Genomic DNA, 26,036 nt, shown 5'->3' with positions numbered 1-26,036 from the left:
ACTTGTTTTCTTGTTGTGCAACACAAGATGCCTAAGGTATGCTTGAATGTTGAGTAATCATCAACAAAGATGAAAAATAAGTTCAGGTACAGCTCAAGAGTGCAGAGCCACTACAAACTGAAGAAACTGAAGAAAACAAGGGGGATGAGAGCAGGTCCAGGCCTGCTGATAGTGTCTAGAAATAATCATAGTTAAAATCAAAGTGAAAACCGTAGAAGTGCAGTTGAGAGAAAGAGCTTAAGTTTAACTAAGTCAGATAATTATGGAAAGAGTCTGCAGACCAACCTGCTGAAAGATGGGCTAAAATTAAATGACTCAGAATATGTCATGTGATGCTTTTTTCCACTGCAATATAATACAGATATTCTTGTAAATCATGTGCACTTTGTCAGCTCTTCAATAAAAAGATTTCTCAATCACGTTTGAATCATGGAATACTCGTTTGTGGCGTTCAGTCCTAAATTCACATTGTATATAAAAAGGAATGTTAAAGGAACATCTTTCATAAATTGGAACCATTCCTAATGGGATCAAACAAGATAACTCCATAATAACTCAAAAATATTAATTCATTCATGAATTTATTCAATAGAATTTTATTAGATTATAAAATGACTCTTGTATGATCCCATTACTATCAGTTTCAAATCATTTTTAATATTGGGTATATTTTTTGAGGGATTTCTAACATCTTTTAGGGTGTTCAGAAGCCGGTTGTATAAACGTCAAAAGTTAGGCAAAGAGAAACTGAGAGTCAAACATAATCTCTTATCTCAGTCTTAACTCTGAAGTAATAAAAGCCTCACATGACTAGGCCACAAATGTGATGTCTTTCTGAACAAAGGACGCTCTGAGATAGGTGTGCACTTTGTGGAGAATAGCTGTTTTTCTGTGGGGAAATAAGCAGTCATTGCTGAGACAGCAGCACCGGAGCTAATGCATATTCTGATCATTTTGTTATAATTAAAAGGGAAGTCTGTAACATTTGTGTCGCCAAACAGAATTGGCATTAATGACTGTTTTCATACAGGTTTCCCCAATAAGTGGTCAGGCAAATGGATAGTCTGCCTCTAGACTTATGTCTTTGGTTGAGTCAATGTTGTAATATTGTGTTTTTCGGGATGACAAACAGAGAAATTATTTGATGACGGCCCAGAGCCTTAGTGTTTACACTTTTCAAAGGAAAGCAACCTATAAATGGTGTGCTTTTATTTTTATTGAAAATGAATTTCAACTTAGAACAACAGCATATTTTGTTTTCTCTGTTCTATTTAAATCTAGAACATGAAGATCTACAAATTATGGGGGTGGTGTTCCTGGGGACACATGAACTGAAGCCAAATTCTTTTGGATATTTCCATGAGAAAGGTTCAGGACACATTGTGCTTTTGACTAGCATATCTGATTTTGTCATTAAAACTGCTCCATGAGCTTCCGTCGTTTCTGACTCATTTGCAGCTCTCATAGGCTACTGAACACTTAAACATGCCAACAAACTTGTACACGAGCAGTTGTTAAAGGGGAGTATTGAGAGCCTGTTGTCATGCTGACACATTGCATCTGTTCTGAGGGTCTTTTATGGGTTTCTACTGCTCAAGGAGACAGAGCCAGATTGTTCCAGAATGACTTTACAATGGGCCACATGCCAGACGCTTTACCACCTTTCTTTGACACATGCACTATGCACATCAGCATTGTTTTTGGGAACTGAGTTTTCATTCTTGATGGAACAACGGACATTAATATTGTGAATCTGCTCATTTCTGACTCACGTGTCTTGAATATCCACACTCCCTTGTGAAATCTTTATCATGTGCGTTATGTGAATCATTGTGCGTAGTCTCTGATTCACACATGCGTGTACAGTAACTCATAGCAAAGGCTAATGAATAGGGTCGAGGACTCTCAGCATTATCTCAGCCCATGTGTTGCATACTTCTATCCTCACATCTGTGGCTAAACGTAAATATGTGGTGGGCTCCCAATCTGACTCATTCACTCAAGCAGCTTTAATGTAATGTTACTGATATATGTAGGAGGTTACTGTACATGACTCACATGAACAATTCAAACAATACCACCAATGTAGGTCAATGCGAGTAGTCACAAGAGGAAGCATGCATGCAAATCTGTGGTAAGGAGGCTTTTCTTTTCAGCACCGTTTGGCACTTTCCATCAATAGGGTTATCAGGTTTTTTCTGCCATGTTCAGTGAAAGGGGGTGCTTAACCTTTAGAAAAATTTGGTTATCAACCTCAAAATCTGTTTTTATTTTCAATTCGTATTCAAATGTCTCTCTCTCTCTCTCTCTCTCTCTCTCTCTCTCTCTCTCTCTCTCTATACAGTATATATATATACTGTATATATACAGTATATAATGCAAATGTCAATGCTACTTGTGTGTGTGTGTGTATAATGTTAATATTGTAAATGTCATAGATTTTTCATGTGTGTGTTTATGTGCACACGCATAAAAATATACAAATGTATATACATACATGCATATATATATATATATATATATATATATATAAATTTATATATCCTAAACATGATATATGATACATATTAAGCAATACATATACTGTACGTGTGTGTGTGTATTATAATTATTCATAACTACTTTTATAATGCATTATACATAAAGGCTTTAAGTAAATTGTTGCCTATAAGTATTATAAATTTATAAAATTATGATTTAGTTTGGAAAATAAATGTTTTTGGGCCAGTCAAGCAATGTTAAGAAACAAATTACATGCAAAATGTGTGCTATCATTTTCTTCTCAAATAAAATTAGTTATTATTCTAATTATTTTTTGAATATCAGTTCGATAAATTATATCTAAATTATAACGTTGTATAACCTCAACTGTAGAGTACAGTCAAAAAGTTCACAGCCTCTGAGGTGGAACAAGAAAGACAAAGCCATGATTTTTATGGGGTGTTGTGGATTGTAGTACTGATGGTTGGTGCATTTAAATATAAATAACTTTGTTCCATACTAGGTTAATTCTCATGTTATAGTTTATCTAACATATCCATTATAATACTGGTTTTGTGGAATGTGCCATATATTTGCGTCATGTCCAATTTAGGAAGACTCTTCTGATGAACACATTGGCACGTCCTGATTTTGCTGAGTTAGATGTGTTCCTAGGTCAACATATTTTGTTGACCCTGGAACAATATTTTAATCCAAAAATGTAGTCTTGACCATATCCCTACACCTAAACCTAACCTTAATCATGAGTAATCCTTAAAATCAGAGGAAATGATAGATGAATGACACTGATGTACAAGCACCAAACACTGATTGTAAGCCTAAACTTCACAAAAACTATAAACTGGTTCTTCAAATCTGATTGGTTATTCACAATGTTGTTCCAGGGTCAACAAAGATGTTGATCCAGGAACATGTTGCACTTGGTAAAATCAGGTTCTGCAAACACATTGAGAGATCAGTCAGCTGGAAAAAGTTATCTGAAGGCAGAACAGCTGATTATAAAGCAAAACCGGCACTATAAAGTATCCTCTTGTCAAAGCGTGTAAAGGGCATGTCAGCTCGTGTTGTAAAGTGAATTGCAACATGCGCAGAAATTAGTGTCCAATTGTGTATTCAAGATCAGTTTCCGGATATATCTGCACGTATGCGCCTCCAATGCAGCTCTTGAGAGCATTACAAACACCAATTTATTTATTTTTTCACTTTATTTTTCTGTTTTTCTTCTGGAAACTTGATTGGTGGTAATTCAGCAGTTGATGTGATGTCACATGAATTGTAAATGTAGTTGTCCGACTGACCAGCAGGTGGTGAGGGAAGAACCTACCTCTGAAATGACCTTTGTGTACGCAAAAACAAGAAAGAGAAGTACAGTGGTGTGAGATAACATAATGATCCATAATGAATTAACCAACAGGAAAAGTGTGGCATGGAAAGATAAAGTGCCCCCAAACTGATACAAGCAGTCAAAACCCTCAAGGAAAGGGGTATAACCTAAAGTAACTCCTGTCTGTGTGTAAATGTGTTGTGTCTGGATGTGTGGGAGGGAGAAAGTAAAGAGAAGGAGGGCAAAGCAGGAGGGGTGGGTCGGAGGGCTTGTCCTGGCTCTATATAGAGAGGGAAAATCCGAGAGTGACTAGGGGCCAGACAGGAGGCTGAAGACAGTACTCTGTTCAGTACTTTGACCTGTAGCTGAAACAGACCAGCTCACATTTTGTTCATTGGATATAACCAGAGGAAGGATTTGATTTCACTAAACAAGGTGGGGGATTTTTTTTGTTCCAGCTATTTAAATCCTGTGTAACCTCCTCCCTCCCTATTTTCATGCAAGTGTGTCAAACAGGTGCGTAGTTAAGAGCAGCAGACCGGCAGCACTATTATCCTCTTTACATGTACCAAAAATGGCATTTCATGAAGTAAAAGTAGTTTAAGTTATGAAATTTAAAGCATTATACTTCAGCTGTCATTGAATCTAGAATATTCTACATCAGTCTTCAACCTTTTTCAAGTGTTGCATTTAAAGCCTGGCATATTCTTTAGTCTTTTTTATGTTTAGTAGTTTTATTATCATTATCATTATTTGTGTACAAGGCCGTACACTTGTATAATCTTAGCTGAACTTTGGGTTAGGTTGGATTAATTTAATGTTGTATTTTTAATGCATAATCTGTTTGAAATCAAACATTAATTGGAGATTGCTGCTTTACATTTAGTTTTAATTTTAGTAAGTGTTTGTTTAGTAACATGATGAAAGTTATAGTTATTTGTCAGAAAAGTGTACTTCATTAAATCTATTACATAACTGAATGATACCACATTCAGATAAATTACATATGAAATGAATATGAAATATATGATAATACAGAGTTAGTGGATGTCTTTAAACTGCAAATGTGTCTTATACAACTATGTAAACTACATGAAGAGTTAAAGAGTTATGTAAATAACTGCAGGACAATTATGTATGATATCAAATATCACTCAGGTCATCACTTTCAGTATTACAATACATGTAAATGAGAAGTAGGTGGTGTCTGCGCTATACTCCTTTGACAGCTCAAGAAGCTGTGTCATAACTGATAAGCATGGAATCTGCTAGAAAGTCTCCTAGCAGACTGAGGATCTGTCTTTTATTTGATACTGATATGGAAGCTTCTAGACCTGCTCTCAAAGTCCATGAAGTGTCATTCTACAACCACAAAGGTATATGTTAAATATCAACCTTAAATGTAGCATTTTTTCAAAGACTTGTTCAAATGAACCTTAATATTTGTTAGTGAAATTAAAATATTAAAGGTGAAGTTAAAGTATGAATATCCAGAAGACAAGACCTCCTGTATTTCTAGCCTGTTATGATTGTGGTGTTTGTGTCAGTATGTTGTGTTGAACCACCTGTACACATGTAACTAAGATTGGAGATATGACTATAATGCTGTATTTTCTGTATCAGCTCATTAGTTAAGTTTTGTGTGATCAAAAGCGCTGATGTAAGTCTTGATGAAAGCGAGTGCTTTATCATTTGTCAGACAGCAGATTATAAATCAGTGATGTGTGCAGGAGCAGCCGTTTTACTGTCTGCTGCACATCAAGCATCATACGGGATGTTTGTGATGTAAAAGTCAACACGTCTCTACATGCTACACTCCCGTCGAGAGCAAACAGGCGAGCCTTCAAAAGCCAAAATATCCACATTACTGTAATGACATGATTACTGATGTTTACCGGAGTGATCGTCATGACAACAGGGTCAAACGAGCATTTCTTTCACTGCTGTGACACTGCTGCCATATGTTTCGGTGTGTGTGAGGCTGAGCTCTGGTCAACTAAAGGCACAGTCATGCAGAAAACTGCACAGCAATGGACTTTGTTTCCGGGGCTGTTCTTTTGTCTGTATGGGGGACATTGTGCCTGGTGGACTGATTGGGTAATTAATGATGCTACTTCTGTAATTTGCTCGCAGGCCTCTCATCTTTGTCAAGTCTCTTTTCTTTTTAACCCGAGACCACAACAGGCAGCTTGAGCACAATTATGTGTGATCTTAAGACATTGTTCTCAGGGAGGAGGATCAGTGAAAGTGAGGAGCAGTAATTTGATCAATTAAATGAGGAGAAAGAGGAGGAAGGCCACCCCAAACAATGACCTTTAAAAGGCTATTTAACTTTAAAGCCATATGTTATTTCAGAAGACAACAAATATATATAAATCTTAAATAAAAAATATAGAAATCAGTTTAATGTGTAACTTGTATAATGTTACAAAAGATTTCTATTTAAAATAAATGCTGTTCAGTAACTTTCTATTCATCAAATAATCCTGAAAAATTATTAATAATTGAGCTGCAAATCAGTATTAGAATAATTTCTGAAGTTTCAGGAGACACGGAAGACTGTAATGGCTTTGCCACCAAAAGAATTAATTACATTTTAAAATATTTAATAGAAATTTTTTTAATAATAGTTCACAATATTTTTTTATTTTTTACTGTATTTTTGAAAAAAAGCAGCCTTGATGAGCATAAGAGACTTCTCTCAAAGACATTAAAATATCATAATTATTCCAAACTTTTGGCCAGTTATATAATCTATATATACACTGCCATTCAAAAGTTTGGGATCAAATAATGTTTTTAATGTTTCTTATGCTCATCAAGTCTGTATCTTTTTGATTAAAAATACAGAAAAAAAACTGTAATTTTGTGAAATATTATTGCAATTTAAAAATAACAGTTTTCTATTTTAATATACTTTAAACTATGATTTATTCCTCTGAAGAAAAGCTGAATTTTCAACATCATTACTCCAGTCTTCAGTGTCACATGATCCTTCTGAAATCATTCTAACATGCTGATTTATAACCAATGTTGGAAACAGTTGTGCTGCTTAATATTTTATACCTGTGATGCTTTTTTTCAGGGTTCTTTGATAAATAAAAAGTGAAAAAGAACAGTGTTTATTCAAAATAGAAATGTTGTTAAAATATACACTACTATTCAAAAGTTTGGGGTCAGTAAATGTTTTCTTTCTTTATTTCTTTTAAGAAATTAATACTTGTATTCAGCAAGGATGTGTTAAATGGATAAAAAAGTGATAGTAAAGACATATTGTTAGAAAATATTTCTATTTTGAATAAATGCTGTTCTTATTAACTGTTTATTCATCAAAGGCAGCACAACAGTTTCAACACTGATAATAAATCAGCATATTAGAAATATTTCTGAAGGATCGTGCGACACTGAAGACTGGAGTAATGACTGCTGAAAATTCAGTGCTGCATCACAGAAATAAATAATATTTCAAAGTGTATTAAAACAGGAAACCAATATTAGAAATTGCAAAAATATTTTACAATATTAATGTTTTTTTCTGTATTTTTGATCATATAAATACAGCCTTGATGAGCACAAGAGACTCCATTAAAAAACATGTCAAACTTTTGAACGGCTGTGTACATATGCAATCTAAAAATAATGATTTATATTTAACATATATAATGCTTTTGAGACCCATTTTGTGTATAAATCTACATGAAAATGTGCTTTTTTGTTATCAAAGATGGACAGCCTTTATAAGACAGCCTTACCCTGTTTGTGCGCCTGCCTTGGTTTTGACTGCAGGAAGTAGCTGTTTCCATAACAATGATAAGTTTTGGCTCCATTAGTTTGATACTGACATTATTTCCACCATGTCAGCTACTGTGTCCTTTCTTGGAATATGAAGATAAGCAGGTCCATTTGCCTATTTTAAAGGGACATTCATCTTATCTTGACATTTGAATACAAACACAATTTTTAAGTAAACAAGAAATAAAAAAATAGTATTTACCATTGGGTTTTATAGTTTAAATTCTCCAAAATGATTCCAAGAAAACCAGGTAACTAAAAGCATTAGCAGCATGAATGCAAAACATTAATTATCCTTGCACAATAATTAAGCAATTACATACCGCTTTGGAGCGTATTGAATCAAATATGAAGCACATTTCTTCAATTCTGTTTAAATGTAAACACTCCACGTAGATTATGTAATATTTTGGTTAGTTTATGGATTTAAGTTTTCACAGACATTTTTTCTGTATTGCTCAGTATGTGATCCATGATGGTGCCAAGTATGTTGACATGATAACTGTACTGCGAATATCTGTTTGCTCATAGCTCAAATATTATAAATGAGACAAAATGTCTCAAGAGAGATCAAATATAGACATTGCAGTCAGTGGGCAAAGGCCGTTCATTTTGACCTTTGTGCTTTCTCTTAAAAGGAAGAGCCTAGTGTAAGACAATATTTAAATAGACGTAGTAACTGCTGTGAGTCTTTTCTGGAAGTTTAGCAAGTACATAAAAGTGGTGGACGTCTACAGTAACTTGAGGCCTGAGTCACATGACCCCAACTTTTCTATTAGACACACCTTAATGTATGGATCGTCCCACAGAAACCCAAGCACACAGATAATAATAGTTTCAATCATGGACAAAAGTCAAGAGAAAACTGTGCTTACAGTTTCTCCTCAGAATGATCATTCTAACCTCGTCGAATACTGCTGTGCTGTTATTGTGTTTGCAGGATGAGTGCATTATTAAAATAAGAACGTCTGTTTATCAGTGATGTTTATATTGCAGATTGTTGGCTCATAGCCTCGAGCTCAGCCTGCTTAAGGAAAGTGCAAAACAAACCATCGGCCTTAGGAATTGCATTGCTCTGCCTAACACATCTGTTTCTGTTTTCACTCAAATGTTAAAATGTTATTACTGCTGGAATCATATTTGGAGCATAATTCTGTATTGGTGCATTAGATTCAATTCTGATTTGAAAGTTGACCCTAATGGCTGATGTTTTGATATATTGATTTCTTTATGACAGATAAGCAATGTTGAAGCTCTTGATGCTGGCCGCCATCACAGCGCTCCTCCTGCTGGTGGAAGGGGGAATGTCGGCGAGGACTCAGTCCCGCAGTAAGAGAGAACTGGCCAGCCCGTTGCACCTCAGGGGGATCCGGGACCCCTATGGCTCCTACTGCCAGAGGAGAGGAGGCTGCTGCCCCGGCCGAAATGACCAGTGCACTGTGCCATACCTGGACACCATCTGTTACTGCGACCTGTTCTGCAACCGCACCGTGTCCGACTGTTGTCCTGACTTCTGGAGCCACTGCCTGGGAACAACTCCTCCATATCCTCCCAGTAAGTTGAATGACAAAGTCTTAATTCTGAAGACTGCTGAGTCTGAGAGTGCTGGTCACTCTTTTCCATGTATTTGACTGCACAGTGAATAGGGACTTAGACGTTCAAACTTCAAAAAGGATCCACAAAAGCACTGTAAATTTAACATAAAAATTATCCATATGACTAGGGCATATTATATTATAAGTCTTCTAGCCAAACAACAGCTTCATATGATTAACAGACCAAAGTTTAAGTCATTATTCACTGATAATCTAATCCCTGGATTGACCTGAAATATATGCTTTTTAATGCTATTTCAGTATAAGAAACAGCATTTATGGGGCAGTTTATGTCAGATGTTAAAGGTATAGTTCACCCAAAAATAATTTCGTATGTTAAACATAAAAGAAGATATTTTGAAGAATGCTGGTAATCAAAGAGTTGATGGTCCCCATTGACCCTACTATGGAAGTCAATTGGGACCAACAACTGTTTGGTTCTTCAGAATTCTTCAAAATGTCTTCTCTTGTGTATAACATAAGAAAGAAACTTTCACAGGTTTTGAATGACATGAAGGTGAGTAAATGATGACAAAATTTTCATTTTGGGGTGAACTATTCCTTTAATACCTATTTAAAATATGCTAATTTTGAGTTTGGCCAGCAGTTTGTGAGATTTAATATTTTCCCTCTCAAACAGATAGGAGTTGGTCTTGCATGCCCAAAATAGCTGCTAGCATTGCAAATATGGCCGAAAATAGGGAACTTGAGAACCAGATCAATATAATTTGTGAGCAAAACATTCAGAACACTTTTGTGAATCAATTGATAAATCGTTTGAAAAGATTTGACCTTAAAATAATAAATTTTTCTCAAATCAGACTTTGCTAGTCCTCTCATGGGCATATCTAGGGCTTATATCAATATTTCGATGCAACAACAATATAATTTTCAGTATAATAGAACTATTGTATGACTTCAGAAGACTTCAGATATGGTGCGTTAGTCATATGGACTACTTTTATGATCCTTTTTTAGTGCTTTTTTGTCAATTTGGATCCTCAGATGGCAGAGGTTCATGTTTAATTCTGTTTTAGCTTCCTTCATGACAAGAAACATTCAATCTTGTTCTCATATTGAAAAGATCTATAGTTTGGGATTAGTCATTTTTAATCAAGATGGGAAGCCAATCATTGGTATGCTTAGGGAACCATTTTGGCCCACAGCCAATGTTTGAAGTCTACACTGTTAAGAAAAGGTTCGTTATTTTCTAGACACATAATGGAAAACCAAGTCCAAATTCTTCCCTGTTAATGTTTTCCTGCCATTCTTGCTTCATGGACCTCACTGTGGTTGTGTAGTGCCACTGAGGTGTAAAATGTTCAGTCGTGGACCTACTAATGGGCAGAGAACAGTGGCATTCTCATGACAAGAGCAGAACAAGGCAGCAGAAGGCAGGGAGCAATGAATGGAGGTCAGCTGAAAGAATGCCTGTAATGCACGAGGAGGAAAGGGGGTGGAAAGGGTGACTGCGGACAGGGAGGGATCACAACAGGTATGTGCACAATGTGTGTTTGCTAAAGGAGGGACAACCATGTCTGTAGGGCAGGTATGACTTCACGGATCACAGCTCAGCATTGCTCATACGGAGAGTGTTGCTAAATCTCAATAAATGTTTTCAGTGGAAAACCACTTTCATTTACAGTAAAAAATAACATCTGATGCTTCCTACTCTTTTAGGACTTTGGGCAATTGCAGCTTAGCTTTTTGATGTTTAAACTTGAAACTTTCCTATAAAAAATAATTTAGTTTAATAAAAAGAGAAACTAAATAAATTCAAGTCAAATTTGAATACTTAACAAAAAAAAAAAAAATTTGAACATGCTACAAACACAGACGCAAATTCTTCCATAGTGTCTTTCCTGAACTTTTTCTGAATGTAAAAGGCAGCAAACAGGAGAAAATGTCACGTCACACTTTTGAGAGCCCTTCAAAAAAACTGTCCACTGTTAAAACATCTGCTACAATATATTATATGAATCTTTAATTGTGTCACTTGAAAAAAAATGTATTGATTAATTAAATAAATAAAACCGATATTGTGACCACAAATTAAGAGTTTGTTCCCATGATTTATTAAATTAGGGTGGTGTTTTAATAATTTGTTCACTCATTTTAATTTAATTGTGGCCACATATGAAACACTGCATGCGAGAGAAAAAAACTAGAATCATGGCCACAAATTAAGAATATATTTTAATTTGTCATTCATGGAGAAAAACCCATTTTGGGCCCAGATGGTGTCATTACAACATCTACCAGCAGCGGCCAACTGAATCATGCTAACCAGCCAAACAGTGAGCCCTGTTTACAAACGAGTTTTTAACATTCCTCTCCTCTCATTTTCCAGCATTCGGTTGAGCCAGTGTTGTTATGTAATTCTATTCGGTGCCACTAATGGTGCAGACATTATGCACTTTGATTTTTATTGACATGATTTTATGTATGTGTCTGTTATAGTGTCTTACGTAGACATCCTACATATGCATCCACTCCTTTTTAGTTTATTCTTACTGTAGTTTGTACTTAGTATATTAGGAGGAGAGGAAAGATGGCCTGCCCATTTCCAGCCAGGCAATGTGGCAATCTCTGATTAAGCTCGTCAAGGCATGACGACAGCAGAGTCTCTGGGAAAGCAATGGAAAGCCAAGAAAACATTCCACTGCGGGCACCACAGACTACATCAGACAAACTGTTAATCCAAGTGTTTAGTATGTGTGTGTGGTTCTTCCTCAAATCTCCTGCAGACTGATTCATAATTGTTTGTTGATTTCAGGTTCTTGTGAAAGGAACGGCCACAGGTTTCACTCAGGAGCAACATACAAAGAGAACTGTAATTTATGGTGAGTGTGAAATCTAGTCAAAGCTATATACAAATCCTCCTCCTTCGTTCCATTTCCATAGTACTGACAACACGGCCTTTTCAAGGGCACTGTGAAACTCTCAATCCAAGTCCATTGTTTGGCTACATCAACACTCATGTTGGCAGGATTTATCCGCAGACCGAGAGAGTCTTGACTGGGCTGCTTCAGTGGGCAGGACAGTGGGACCCCTCGGGTCCTGAAAAGATTACACACATTCCTGAGTTCCCATACATATGCTTCACCTTCAGCGCCCTTGTGATCCTGAAAATGTGAGCGGTACAAACACATTGCAGGATAATGTACAGCACATATACATCCATAATATTTACCGCATGTCTCTCTCCCTTTACACAAAACCCCTTGCTATTAGGATTAGCTCTCCTCATAGAATCTAATCCGTCGCACCAGCCATGGTCGAAGCACATTCCCTTTCACTGTTTGAGGAGTCAGTGGACACATAAACCTCCTTAGTTAATGACCACCACATGGGAATATATCATTTTGTATGCTGAAATTGAATATACGGTGGTATATAGAATATAAATCTGTAAACTAACTGCTTTGGCTGTAAAATTACCCTTCTGTTTCTTGGTGATGGATTGTTGCATTTTTGTTTTGCATGAAGAGGTAGTTATTTGCACTAGCTGATTGAGCTATTCATGTGCGCTACATGACCTCCAGCTGAGATTTGCTGTGAAAATTGTGGGTAATTGGTGAAAGATTCCACACATCTCTCCAGTTTAAGTCACTTAACAAACTGTAAATTTAAATTTGCTTTAAAAATTTTAATTTGCTGTTGCCGCCAATAGCCTCAAGATTTGTGTGCCAACATAAAGCACACAGCCACCCGAGTTCTCAAGGTCCTTTGCCGATCCCACTTCCCTCTCTTCACCCAATGCTTTCTTGTCTGCTCTCTACTGTCCTGGCTAAATAAAGGCCTAAAAAGGCCCATAAAATGCCTTCAAAAAATTATTAAATGAAATGAAATGAAATGAAATGAAATGAAATGAAATTAAATTAAATTAAATTAAATTAAATTAAATTTGAAGGCATATTGTGACTTAAAGTCGCAATAATAAAAAAAATTAAGTTACAATTTGAAGAAATACAGTATAAAAATGCTGGGTTAAATACAACCCAGCGCTGGGTAAAATATGGACAAACCCAGCGATTGGGTTGTTTTGACCCAGCGGTTGGGTTACTGCCCAGAAGGTTGCACAAACTGTTGGTTGAAAACCCAGCATTTTGTAGAGTGTGATTCTGAGATTTTATTTTCCATTTTTTGTTGGCTTACATGCTGTCTTGTCATCCAATTTGGATGGTATAATGTTTGTTGGTCTAAATGCATCTGATAGTGCTTTTTCACTGTATTTTGCCTTGTGAGAAACTAGTGATGGTTAGACAAAACAGAAAAGCAGGAATGCCTTACCCCAATTCCAAAGGTTTTTCACACAGCAGTGATATGGGTATTGTCTCTGGGAATACAGTGTGGTGTCGTCTCCAGTGTTGTTTGTTTTTGGTGTAATGTGTGCACATGGTCACATATTGCAAATGTTTATGACAGGGTGAAATTTACTTGTTTTTGAACACATTAAGACCTAAATATGAGAGCCGTCAATACTTACAATGCCCTAGTGCTGGTTTTGAGAGTCTTGTGAGGAGAAAAGCTATTCTACAAGCTAGTACAAATGATCAGGATGATAAAACATAATCTCTGTGAATTTAGATATATTTGACTTGAAAACTTAATCTTGAGTTGAAGGCATTTTAATCATATTTTTCCCATATTTTGCTCATGTTGTATGTTCTGTCTGCAGATGTTTTTGTTTATATGTCTGACTCAGTCTGTTGTTGATGTGATATGATTTTATCTGTTAGTTAGGCGTGATGGCGCTTTCTGTGATCACACTAACCACAAGATTGGCACCTCCTGGCACTGCCCTGTTATCTCCCCTCTTCAGTTCTCGTTTTATCAGGATCTTTTTTACGTTCTTCTGTATATAGTGATCTGCTTCCTGTGGTGGCAGAGATTGATGAAATACTGGCTGCTGTCCCAGTGGAGTTGTTGTTCCCTCTGGTTCACATTCACCTCTGTAATCCTGAGATTTCCTGAGTTCAAGCCTCACTGGACTGGGCCGTACGTTTGGCATGTAGCAGCCGCAGACCCACCGGCTCCTGCAGGATCTGATCCTCAGTCAGTGATGTGATGAGCGCTACTGGTGTCTCAGTATAACTGTATCTTTCTTACTCTTTCTCTTTTACATACACCTGGCTATAATGTCAGAAATGATTGCAATCTTTGTGCTAGAGTTATGAGAAGAATGTCAAATCTTCATAATTTGTCAGTTATCCAAATCTTATCCAATTTTACTGGAAAACAAAACACAATACTGATAAAGAAAATGACATTTTGCAGACAGTTTTATCAATCTAAATCTATTTTGGCCATTGCATTTCTATAGGCCCCATCACAGACTCTAGCCTATATGAATCCCTGCCGGAGCCCATGCATTCAACCCGCTGTCATCTTTTTGAGATTACTGTGAAATGTAAGGCATGTTACAGAGGGCAAGTCAAAGGCTTGTATCAGGATGCTGTTTTGAGCATTACAATGAAGCGTGACAGAGTGAGGAACTCAGCTTCCTGCTGACAACAGGTCACTTGACACCTTTGCACTCTAAAGGCCTTTTTGTAACTTTCAACCAGCAAGTGTGCGCTGGTGTGTGAATTTATGTCTCAATCTGAACTACTGTGTGAAGGTTGAACACTAGGACTTTGAATGTGTGTCGCCTGACAGAAAGAAGAGGTCACAAGATCTGCAATGTGCAACTAGAGAGAAAAATGTGAGTGCAAAACCCATAGCTACGTTGGTTGCCAGGTTGTAGCATACTGGTCCAAATAAAAAAACAACAGCACACAAAATAATAGCCAACCTCTCCTTGCCGCGCGATTTGAGGCATCATTCATGTGCATAGTACAAATGGGCTGGACAGGTTACATGCTGAAGTTTAATTCTTCTCTTCGTGACTCATCCCGCTGCTCTCTAGTAATTTCTCAGCAGCAGTGCACCTCTGCTCTTCCTCTTTTAATCCACGTTCCTCTCAAACGTCAGGCCTGAACCTCCTCCCTAAGCACAGACTGACTAAAAATGGATATTTCTTCAAGAGCTGCAGCCTTAAAAGGCTCATAGGCCTCTCTCTCTTTCGGTTTCTCTCTCTTGCTTGTTTTGCGTCTCAAATGTAGAATATGTCTGAAACGCTTCATTGTTTCTCTCTATGGTTTGGTCTGACGTCTATCTACATTTTCTTTCTGTTTTAAAACACATATAAACACACTGTTGTTTATTATTCTAAAAGTTAATCTACAATTTACTTCAGTCCTCAGAAACTGCACTGTTAATGAAAGAACAATGAGGGGCTTTAAAGTCACTTTTCTTTCCACAAATACAGTCCCATGACTTACCTAACATAAAATTAACCATGATTAAATGTTTTAAATCATTTTAAAGGCACAAAAATGTTTATTTCCCACACTTAAAATGGTAACCTCTTAAGAGGTCTTGACCTACTCGACTGTAATTAACTGATAAACTCACACCTGCATTTTGCTATAATCTTTCACATTAAAGGCACAATATGTAATTTTTCGCCGCTAGAGGGTGCGTATTCAAAATAAACAAAGAGACAAAGGCGTAGTTTGATGACGCCGTGACTGAGTGTGGAATCATGTATGACATCATTGGCAGGTGACACAATGACACTATGGACACGCTCCGTGTCACTAGTTAAAATTGCTTATTTCTCTGATTTAAACATTCTTCGAAACATTTGGGATAATGTAAGTACACAAGTCAGCAAAATATATAACACTGTTCTAGTGGTTTTTGGATATTTTAATAAAAAAATCTTACATATTGTGCCTTTAAGTGCACACATCAGGGTTTTGAACAGTTTTAACCCCTTGTGATCTTGTACAGACTGACCACAAGCAGGGTAACGTTATAAGTTAACCTCATTAAATATTGTTGTGGACGAAGTATTAAGATCCTTTACCTCATAATGTATAAAGCACTAATACCACACTGTAAAAATACTCTGATACAAGTAAAAGTCCTGCATTGAAAATGTTACTTAAGCAAGTATAATCAGGTATAAACATTACTTAATGTAAGTATAATCCGGAAAATTGATTTACAGGTTTAAAAGTCAACTGGGACTATTATACTATTATTTATTATATTATTATTCCTATAACGTTAATGCACATCAGCAACTCACCAGGAACACCAACAATCTCAGACACCTTGGTCCACGCATCATTTTTTATTTATTTATTTATGTCCCTGTAAGCAAACAGGGACACACCACTATTATATATCATTTGAAAGCTTAAAACCTCCAAATTCATCCTGTGAAAACCATTTTGAAATCAGACACTGCGTTACCATGGAAATTGTACTTTAAAATCTTTTAGCGGGCTCCTCCCCGTTAATGGGAGGTGTCATATTCCAAACGTATTACGGTCTTTTAGAATCAAAGCTTGTCATAATCTTGACAAAATACATATAGTTGGAAAGGTCTGAGTCTCAAGATTCCATATTTGGTGGTATGTTTATAATATTGAGAGAGCAATTAATACATTTGTGACAGAAAAATGCATCAAAAAAATTCAATGGAGTTTGGATGGCACCCGGTGGCTGTTTGTGGTATAACGCCTAAACAAAATTGCATAGGAACCTCAATTTTTTTTTATCAACTTCAAATTTGGAACACAACTTATTTAGACATATGGCTTTAATTTTATAGCAATTTTGGATTAAAACATATTTTATAAAATATTTATTTTATTCCGTTTACAGTACATTTTCTTTACAGTAAATTTAAACTTCTATAACTTTTTTATGCTTTCATTTTTTAAATGATTTCACTTCTGCAATAATCTGCAGATTGTCTTCTTTAAAAAGAGACCAACCTTAGGTCTGTATTCAAAAGCGTTTATGAATTATAACAATTTAAGTTTGAATAGTGCACTTTCACGTCTATGTTCAAAAAGGGGGGGTGGGGTCGACAGTTTTAAAGATTCTTATTTAAATATTAAAAACAGCAGACCTCATATCAAATAACCAGAAATTTATATAATATTTACTTTTTTATCCTGAGGTTGACAAGCAATATTTGTGAAGATGGCTTCCTTTCACTGACTATTTTTTCATGTATTTGTTAAGGCCTTATTTTGTACTTTATTTGTATAGATTGTACATTTTCTGGATGTGTTCAATAACAGTTTTTATTCGTCTCCCGCAGCACATGTGGTCAAAATGGGCGCTGGGAATGTGAGCATCATGCCTGTCTGATAGAGGATGACATGATCCAGGAAATCAACAGGAGAGGTTATGGGTAAGCATCAGGAATCCCATCTAGTCTGCCGTTACTAGTATTAAATATATATAAACAAGTGCACAAATAAAAGTGTATTCCTCTTTCCTGCTAACTCTCTTTCTCTTGTTACCCATACAGTTGGAGGGCCTCAAACTACAGTCAGTTCTGGGGTATGACGCTGGACGAAGGTCTGCGGTATCGTCTGGGCACACAACGCCCCTCACGGACCATTATGAACATGAATGAGATCCAGGTAAGAGTCTTCTGCAGCTAGTCAGATGTTCATTATTACAGGACCCAGATGCAAAGCGAAACATCACATTATCCTGAAAGGGTTTACTTGGTCTTGTTTTCCACTAAAAATATATAATAATCAGTTTTCACATAGGTTTACTACTGTATACATACTGACATTTTGTGATGTTAGTTTTGTTATGCAATGATGTTAGTCTCTATAGCTCTATTTATTTGATCAAAAATACAGTAAAACAGTAATATTGTGAAATATGATTTGACACTCAAGAAACATTTCTTATTATTAATGTTTAAAATATTTGGAAAACATGATACATTTTATGCCATATGTGATACATGATTCATGTTGTAACATCATAAATGTCTTTACGGTCATTTTTGATTATTTTAATGTGCTCTTGCTGAGTAAAAGATTTTCTTTCAAAAATCTTACTGACCCCAAACATTCAACTAGATATTAAAAATAAACTTAAAGGATCACACTTTATTTTTAGGTTCAATTCTCGCTTTTAACACACCATTAACTATGACTTTTAGTTTTTAGTTTAGGTATTGGGTAGGGATGTAGATGGGTCATGCAGAATATGTGCTTTATAAGTACGAATAAACAGCCAATATGTTAATAATAGGCATGCTAATAAGCAACTAGGTAATACTGAGAATTGGAATCTCTGAAATCAAGTCTCCTTATTTTATACAAAAAGGAAATTTGCCATTTTTTAAGGATACGTAGATATTTTTACTGGAAAACAAGATAAAAAAAAGTACTGCTTAAGAAAACAATTTGCTGTGTTTAATGTCTGTTTATTTCACAGCCATTTACTAAATAAATAAATGAACATAAAACATTGATTTGACTTGACTGTAAGAATAAAGAGATCATGTGCTTGAGACATTTCCCAGCTTTCCCAGAATGCCACGACTGACCAGTCAGAATCAAGTTATTCATCTAATTTTTATGCCCATTGACGGCTCTTTGATTATCCGCTCTCACGCTCTGCGCAATGCCGTATGCCATTAGAAATCATCAAAGCAAGAATAAGAGGCCGGATTCGGAAATCAGACTGCAGTTTGATCTTTGCTATTCATCAGCTGGTTGCAGTGCAGTGCAGTGAATGCATCCTAGATGTGTCTGTCTGGAAGTGTGCTATTTGATGTGGCTCGCTGAGGCTTTCAGTGTCTCTCTGCAAAAAGCTGCCAGTGATCCACACCAACACGTTACATAAGAGCTGATTCCGCAATTTGAGAAGGCTGGAAATGGTTTGATGCTGTTGATTGGTGCAATTAATTTATAGTCTCAAAATGTACCCTCACTAGATAGGAACCCATACCCGTATCTTCCTCCCCTTCCTCTTTTCTCTTTCCTCTCCAACCCACATCCTCCAACACGTCTCCACCCGACTCGTTTATGAAGCCTGTATCTGTCTAAAACCCACTCGGCATGCACTAATGAGTGGGCTGAGTGCCGCACACACTCTCACACACTCTTTACTTTCTCATTGGAGTATTCTCTTGTCTTTGCTCAGCATGAGTGCTCACTTTTCCTGTTGGGTCAAGTGTTGCTGCGAGCAGTGGCCCTTCAGGGGCCCTTTAACCACCACAATTCACCACTGCAGTGCCGGACGTTTGACAAGCACCTGCATTCCACAGGATTATATCTGGTAGTTGTCTGGGAGAATCATGACGATATCACAGACTGGAATGTAGGAGGACAACAATCAGCAGCTGTGCATTACCAAAGAGGGAGAAGAAGGCGCACAGAAGCCTTTATGAGAGAAAGTGCTAATACATTCCTTATTCAGGACTTATGAAATTTTGGGGTGTGAAATATAACTGAAAGTGGTCTGGGGAGAGTTATAGATTTGGGAGGTGTAGACCAAGCATGAATGTAACCCTTTTAAGGTTAGGTTTAGGGTTATATGATCATACCTGGTATTAACATCAATTTTGGTTATTCCAATCATAAGAGGAAGGCTAATTACGGATGTAAACAGGACCCTCAATTCAATGAAATATGATCATAAGTAGTCATCAGGATCGTAACTGGTCAAAAGTTTTGGTTCAGTAAGTTCTTTTTAATAAATTGATATTTTTATACACTAAGGATGCATTAAATAGATCAAAAGTAACAGTAAAGATATTTATAGTGTTACAAAAAATGTCTGTTTGACTACAAATAAATTCTGTGTCGATACAAAAAGGTTGCTGTTATTATTAACATTCTATTCATCAAAGAATCCAAAAATTACAGTTTCCACAAAAATATTATATACTATTATCAACTATTAACAACATTGATAATAATAATAAATGTTTTATTGAACACAAAATCATCATATTAGAATTATTTCTCAAGGATCATGTGACACTAAAGACTGGAGCTGAAAAAAAAAAAATATTAATACCAGATGTAAAGTGGACCATTGAACTGATAAATTAGATTATTTTGATGTTTGGATTTTACTTAGACTTTTTTTTTTTTTAATTATTGATGGAACACGTAAAAAGTTGGAAACTCAAGATTTCTGGATTTTCCACTGGAATACTTCTGAAAACCCACAAAATGAACAAATCACCATTATATAACCACACTAAGGCTTTATACAGTGTTTTGGACTTTGGAGACCTAGACTGGTCCTGTGAAAAATAATACATATGGAAATGATTGTATTATGCCACCAAAATCACTCATAATCACACCATGGATGCATTTATGGAAATCTTTATTCTGTTATTCATGTCTTCAATGCCAAACACCACCATTAAAGGGGTCATATGATGCGATTTCAAGTTTTCCTTTCTCTTTGGAGTGTTACAAGCGGTTTGTGAATAGATAAGATCCCTGAAGTTGCAAAGACTAAAGTCTCAAAACCAAAGAGATATTCTTTATCAACGTTAAGACTCTGCCACACCCCCCTAAAATGGCTCGTTCTAACACGCCCCCACATATCTAGGTCACTATGTGGGAATATTTGCATAATGCGCCCAAATGTGCACGCAAAGAAAGAAGGCGTGGTTTCAGTAACCGCATTTGTGCATCGTGTGTGTGTGTGTGAGAGAGAGAGAGAGAGAGAGAGAGAGAGACAGCGTCACATCACAGTAGAGTCAGCTGTCTTAACCACGGCTTGTGTATTGCCTCATTACTGTGTCTGTTCCCCTTTTGGGCTTGAACTGATGGTAAAACTAATGACATTATTTACTGTCTTTACATTTATTTTGAAAGATGAAGCTCGCGATTATGGTAAGGGGCGTTACATTTCCGACGAGTGCTTGCGGTGTTCGGCCAATCACAATGCACTGGGTCAGCTGGCCAATCAGAGCAGACTGCGCTTGTCGGAAGGAGGGACTTTGTAGAAAACGAAGCGTTTGAGAGAGGCGGGGCATATAGGACCTACAATAATGTACAGTATTTGAAAAATAATGTGTTTTTTGAACATTAAAGCATGTCAACATATTCTGTTACACCAAATACACAAAATAATGATCTTTAAAAAAGCATCATATGACCCCTTTAAGCCATAAAAGTCACTTCTTTGAAGAAAAAAAAATTTAATCTTGCTTTATGTTCTGCAGATGAATATGAATGGAAACAATCATCTGCCAAGTTACTTTAACGCAGTAGACAAATGGCCAGGGAAAATCCACGAGCCCTTGGACCAGGGGAACTGCAATGCATCCTGGGCTTTCTCAACTGCAGGTGAGTCAGAAAAGACACGACACAGACCACAGCAGAAGAACACTGCAGAATACAGTACTGTTTGTATGTTATATAATGCAGGTCCTCTGTGCTATCGCTGATATGTGAACCCTGTGACTCACTTCTAGCTGTTGCATCAGACCGGATCTCTATTCAGTCGATGGGTCACATGACCCCTCAGCTGTCACCTCAGAATCTGATTTCCTGTGACACACGTCATCAGGGCGGCTGCTCCGGTGGGCGTATTGATGGAGCCTGGTGGTACCTAAGGAGAAGAGGGTAATTCTGTTAGTCATCAAATACAACTTAGTGGAAAACTCCCTTTATTCGACTACAACCATAGCCGTTCACAACATCAGTCTTTGTGGCATGTTGATCCTCGCTTTCTGTATTCACTTTTCTCAGTCCGAGACGATGGACCCTAATGCAAGTCCCTCCATGTCTCACAAATACCACTGCTCCATCCTGACCAATGACCGTTCCTGGTCCTTTCCACGCTGGACAATCCCCTCTCTTGTAGTACACTTTATTACCCATTTCATATTTCTCATCGGTGTGACGTAGTTGCTTCCGTAACGCTCTGCGAATTCTCTCTGAGCACTGAGAACCCTAGGCAGATAGCACAGAAATATTAAATGTATACAAAAATCAGAATGTATAACCATGACTGAAACTTAACAATTCACTTATGTTTTACACACAACATCAAAGATGTGAAGATCTTTAAATGGTGCACATCTGACAAAAAAATACAGTCTTTTTATTTAAATATCTGTCATTTTCTCTCAGGGTCGTGACAGAGGAGTGTTACCCTTTCTCTCCGCCCCAGCACAGCTGTCACCTCAGAATCTGATTTCCTGTGACACACGTCATCAGGGTGGCTGCTCCGGTGGGCGTATCGATGGGGCCTGGTGGTACCTAAGGAGAAGAGGGTAATTCACTTATGTTTACGCACAATATCAAAGATGTGAAGATGGTGCACATCTGACAAATAATACTTTGACTTTGACATCATATCGTTTTTGCAATGTATACTAACATACATTAGTTAACATTAACATAATTAGAATATTATATCAGGCAATCTTTTTGATTTAAATATGTCTTTTTCTCTCAGAGTCGTGACAGAGGAGTGTTACCCATTTTCTCTGCCCCAGCAAACTCCTGCTGAAGTGGCTCGCTGTATGATGCAAAGTCGAGCGGTGGGCCGGGGAAAGAGGCAGGCCACAGCGCACTGTCCCAACAGCCACAGCTACCACAATGATATCTACCAGTCAACCCCACCATACAGATTGTCCTCCAATGTAAGTCAGCTGACCCCTCGAATCAAGCAGAAAATCGAATAAGTCAAGCAGAATTTACAATAAGTCTTATTACCTTATATCAAGTAACTTTAGCTCGTTTAAAGGATGTTTTAGTGGAAAGCAAGATTCATGTATAATCAGGCGTTCCGTATGTTCTGACACGTTAGAATGACATTCTCTGTAAAACATGCAGACCTCTGCCCACATAATTAATACCAATGGTTAAAGCATCAGTGATTTACTGTTTTTTTTCTCCTCACACCCAGCATCTGTGTGCTTTTCTGTGTTCAATTTCTTCATACTCTCAACTCAAAGCCAAAGGGAGGAATAACTCTCAACCGTCTGGCGAGGCATTACATTAGTAGTCATGTCATGGTTGAACGTATTTTCTCCCTGAGCCATATCTTACCACCCATTTGTCTTGTTTAATGCATAGTCTAGGTCATATATATGTCTCTAGGCATGTTTTAGATCATATATCGTTCACAGATGTGAATAAGGAATGCGATGAACAATTAAACAATTCAGTGTGGTAATACTTTATATGGAAGCATGACTGTTTATTATGTGTACAAAAATGTTTTTACCCATGCAGCTTAAGACTGCTCATACTGTATATAAAACAATCATTATTTCAGTAATTTCATTATAAATGCATATTTCTTTTCATGGTGCAATATATATGCAGAATTTGCAGTGTAAAAATAGCATTAGGCTGGAGTATGCTGTTAACTGAAATGTTGCTTTTCCACTCACAGGAGAATGAGATTATGAAAGAGATTATGGATAATGGCCCCGTGCAAGGTATGGATTTCTCCAGTTGGTGTGTGTGTGTGTGTGTGTGTTTGCACAATACTGTGAGCCAGAGGATAAGAATAGTAAAAAAGCACATGCTTAATGACTGTTAATGCAGTCAGCAACGATCAGTCTATGTCATATTAGTCACCATGGAGGTTGTAGACGCCCATACGGCATTTAGTTTGGACAAAAAGCCTAAACTCATCATACAGTATATGCGCAGTGAATTCTTGAGAAAAGTCCCCTGCAGTGATATGATGAGGGTGTGTGTTTGTGCGTTGTTCTGAGCAGCTCCGTGATCCTGTGCCAGTGTTCTCTTGTATTGTTCCAGACAGGAGGGAGCACTGGATTTACGCCAGATTTCACTTCTAATCTTTGCAAAAATTCTGCCTAACCTCTGGCTTATATTGAGAAACAGGAGATGAAAATATAGTCTTCATGTGCAGGAGTGTGTGTGTTCATTAGACTCTGTTTACTGCTTAGGATCTCCTAGTAATGTCTGGAAAAACCCAAAGTGTGTGAGAGGGTGCAGGTAATTCCTATAATGCAGTGTTTTCCAGAATGTTGAACCCGAGTGACTTTTCTTCACATGCCACCATGGCTGTCCTCGGGAGGGTTGCTGCGGGAACCCACCCACGAAAGTTTTGTCCTGTGAATTTAAGCAATGGGTCTTTATGCCATGTGGATTTGAGCTTATTTGAACTGTGATACAATTAGTAGCGGTCACTTTGATCTCACTTTGATCTGCAAGGGAACAAGATGTTTGGGTGAGCTTGTGGGATATTACATAATTGAGCTTTTAAAGCAGCCATAGTATTTCCTGTAGTATGACTGTGAGTGATAAGAATGAAGGATCAGCTTTTGATTCAATGATGTCTGAAGGTCAAAGATCAACTTGATTAAACGATGGAGATCAAGTATTTTTGGACATAAATTCAAGACTTCTATATTTAATTGCTGTTCTACTGTAATTTGTATTGTATTTCAAATGGTGTACTTAAAGATACATAATGGATGTTATATTTGTTTTTCCCTTTTTAGCCATCATGGAGGTCCATGAGGATTTCTTTGTGTACAAGAGTGGAATTTACCGACATACAAATGTCAATTACCACAAACCGTCACAGTCTCGCAAACATGCAACGCACTCTGTCAGGATAACAGGGTAAGCTCTAGCATTGCGTAACCTTTCATATCTAATGGTGGAAGCAAGAGGAATGAGTATTTGGCAGTGTTTCAGAGAAAGTTCTTAGACGACTAAAGATCTCTTTTTCTTTTTACCATTTGTCATTTTTGATACAGACAGACAGATAGAGATAGATAGATAGATAGATAGATAGATAGATAGATAGATAGATAGACAGATAGATAGATAGATAGATAGATGATATAGAAAGATCTTTGGGTTTCTAAATTCATATAAATGAAGATACATGTACAAAAAAATTGTAAACAACGGTAAAACAGCAAAAACTAAAATTGTAAAATATTCAGACTTATTTTTAAGTTTAAGTTTCAGTTTATTTAGAATTAAGACTTATTAGACTTAATTTACCTCACTAAAAATACTAATTGAGATAAAACAATCTACTATATGGGTAAGAAAGATACATTTTATAAAGACAAATTGTACAATAATAAAATATAGTTTTTACTCTTGTAAATTAATCTCGTTTTAAGTACGTTTTTTTAAGGATGTGACTTTCTTCTGGTCTGAAGTGAAGATCTGAAGATTTTAAATGTAATATAGACAAAGAGTTTTAGTGATTTAGGTCTTTCCCGTTTAAGCAGACAGGAGCTGTGTTTACATGACTGGGGGCATCACCATGATGGCTGTGAAGTGAACTAACTTGCCTTGAAGGGACTTGATCATATTTAAGACATAAACTCCATCATGGCCCCACTTGTCTGCCGTGCAGACATGTTTTTGTTGTTGCAGACAAAACACCTGGATGACTGGCCTTCCAGTCCCACCCCCAGACACACACCCCTCAAAGCCTTTGTCTGGTTTTGCTATACTCACTCAAACATAACACACCTTAATAGCACTGCATCACTACATGACATTACATAGTAAAGATTCACTTTACTTTGTTAAAATGAAGGGAAATACAACTCAGACCACTATTTTATTTTATTTTTGAAACAGTCTCTCTAAAAATTGAGCTTTTTTAACAAATGTGCCTCAGAGATTCCTGCTGTGCATAAATGTGGTTCTTGAGCTAAACAGAAGCACTATAGTCTTTCCCAGACAGTGATTGTTTAGTTAGACATTGAGAGGCACGGTCGGGTCAGGCCATGTTCCCCAGGTATGTCTCCAGTAACCTCGCCTGACCTGCCGCTGGTGTCTGTGAATGTGACATGCTTCAGTGGTGATGGTGATATGAGCGCGAGTCTGTCTGAACCCCGGCTTTTCTCCTGGCCTCCTGTCACTCGCTGACGCTGCGCTTCTCGTGCTGCTCTAGACGTTCAGAGGACACTGTATAGCCCAATGAAGTTGGCATACGTGGGGGGGGGGACAGCAGCA

At 37.0% G+C, this 26,036-nt stretch overlaps 1 protein-coding gene across 1 annotated transcript in view; it reads left to right on the top strand.

Moving 5' to 3' along the window:
- The first annotated feature begins 4,143 nt into the window (after positions 1-4,143).
- LOC107669690 (tubulointerstitial nephritis antigen-like) overlaps positions 4,144-26,036 on the top strand; it is a 27,566-nt gene continuing 5,673 nt past the window's right edge. The window contains exons 1-10 of the mRNA XM_016462042.1: positions 4,144-4,261; positions 8,856-9,172; positions 11,990-12,056; positions 17,381-17,473; positions 17,594-17,708; positions 21,284-21,407; positions 21,536-21,686; positions 22,525-22,711; positions 23,470-23,515; positions 24,551-24,674. Of these exons, the coding sequence (XP_016317528.1) occupies positions 8,863-9,172; positions 11,990-12,056; positions 17,381-17,473; positions 17,594-17,708; positions 21,284-21,407; positions 21,536-21,686; positions 22,525-22,711; positions 23,470-23,515; positions 24,551-24,674 (1,217 nt within the window). The 5' untranslated portion in view covers positions 4,144-4,261; positions 8,856-8,862. The remainder of the gene's footprint in view (positions 4,262-8,855; positions 9,173-11,989; positions 12,057-17,380; positions 17,474-17,593; positions 17,709-21,283; positions 21,408-21,535; positions 21,687-22,524; positions 22,712-23,469; positions 23,516-24,550; positions 24,675-26,036) is intronic.

Source organism: Sinocyclocheilus anshuiensis, unplaced genomic scaffold (genome assembly GCF_001515605.1).
Source record: "Sinocyclocheilus anshuiensis isolate Anshui unplaced genomic scaffold, SAMN03320099.WGS_v1.1 scaffold253, whole genome shotgun sequence".
Lineage (NCBI taxonomy): Eukaryota > Metazoa > Chordata > Actinopteri > Cypriniformes > Cyprinidae > Sinocyclocheilus > Sinocyclocheilus anshuiensis.
The sequence above is the reverse complement of the archived record's forward strand: the minus strand, read 5'-3'. Positions and strand labels throughout refer to the sequence as shown.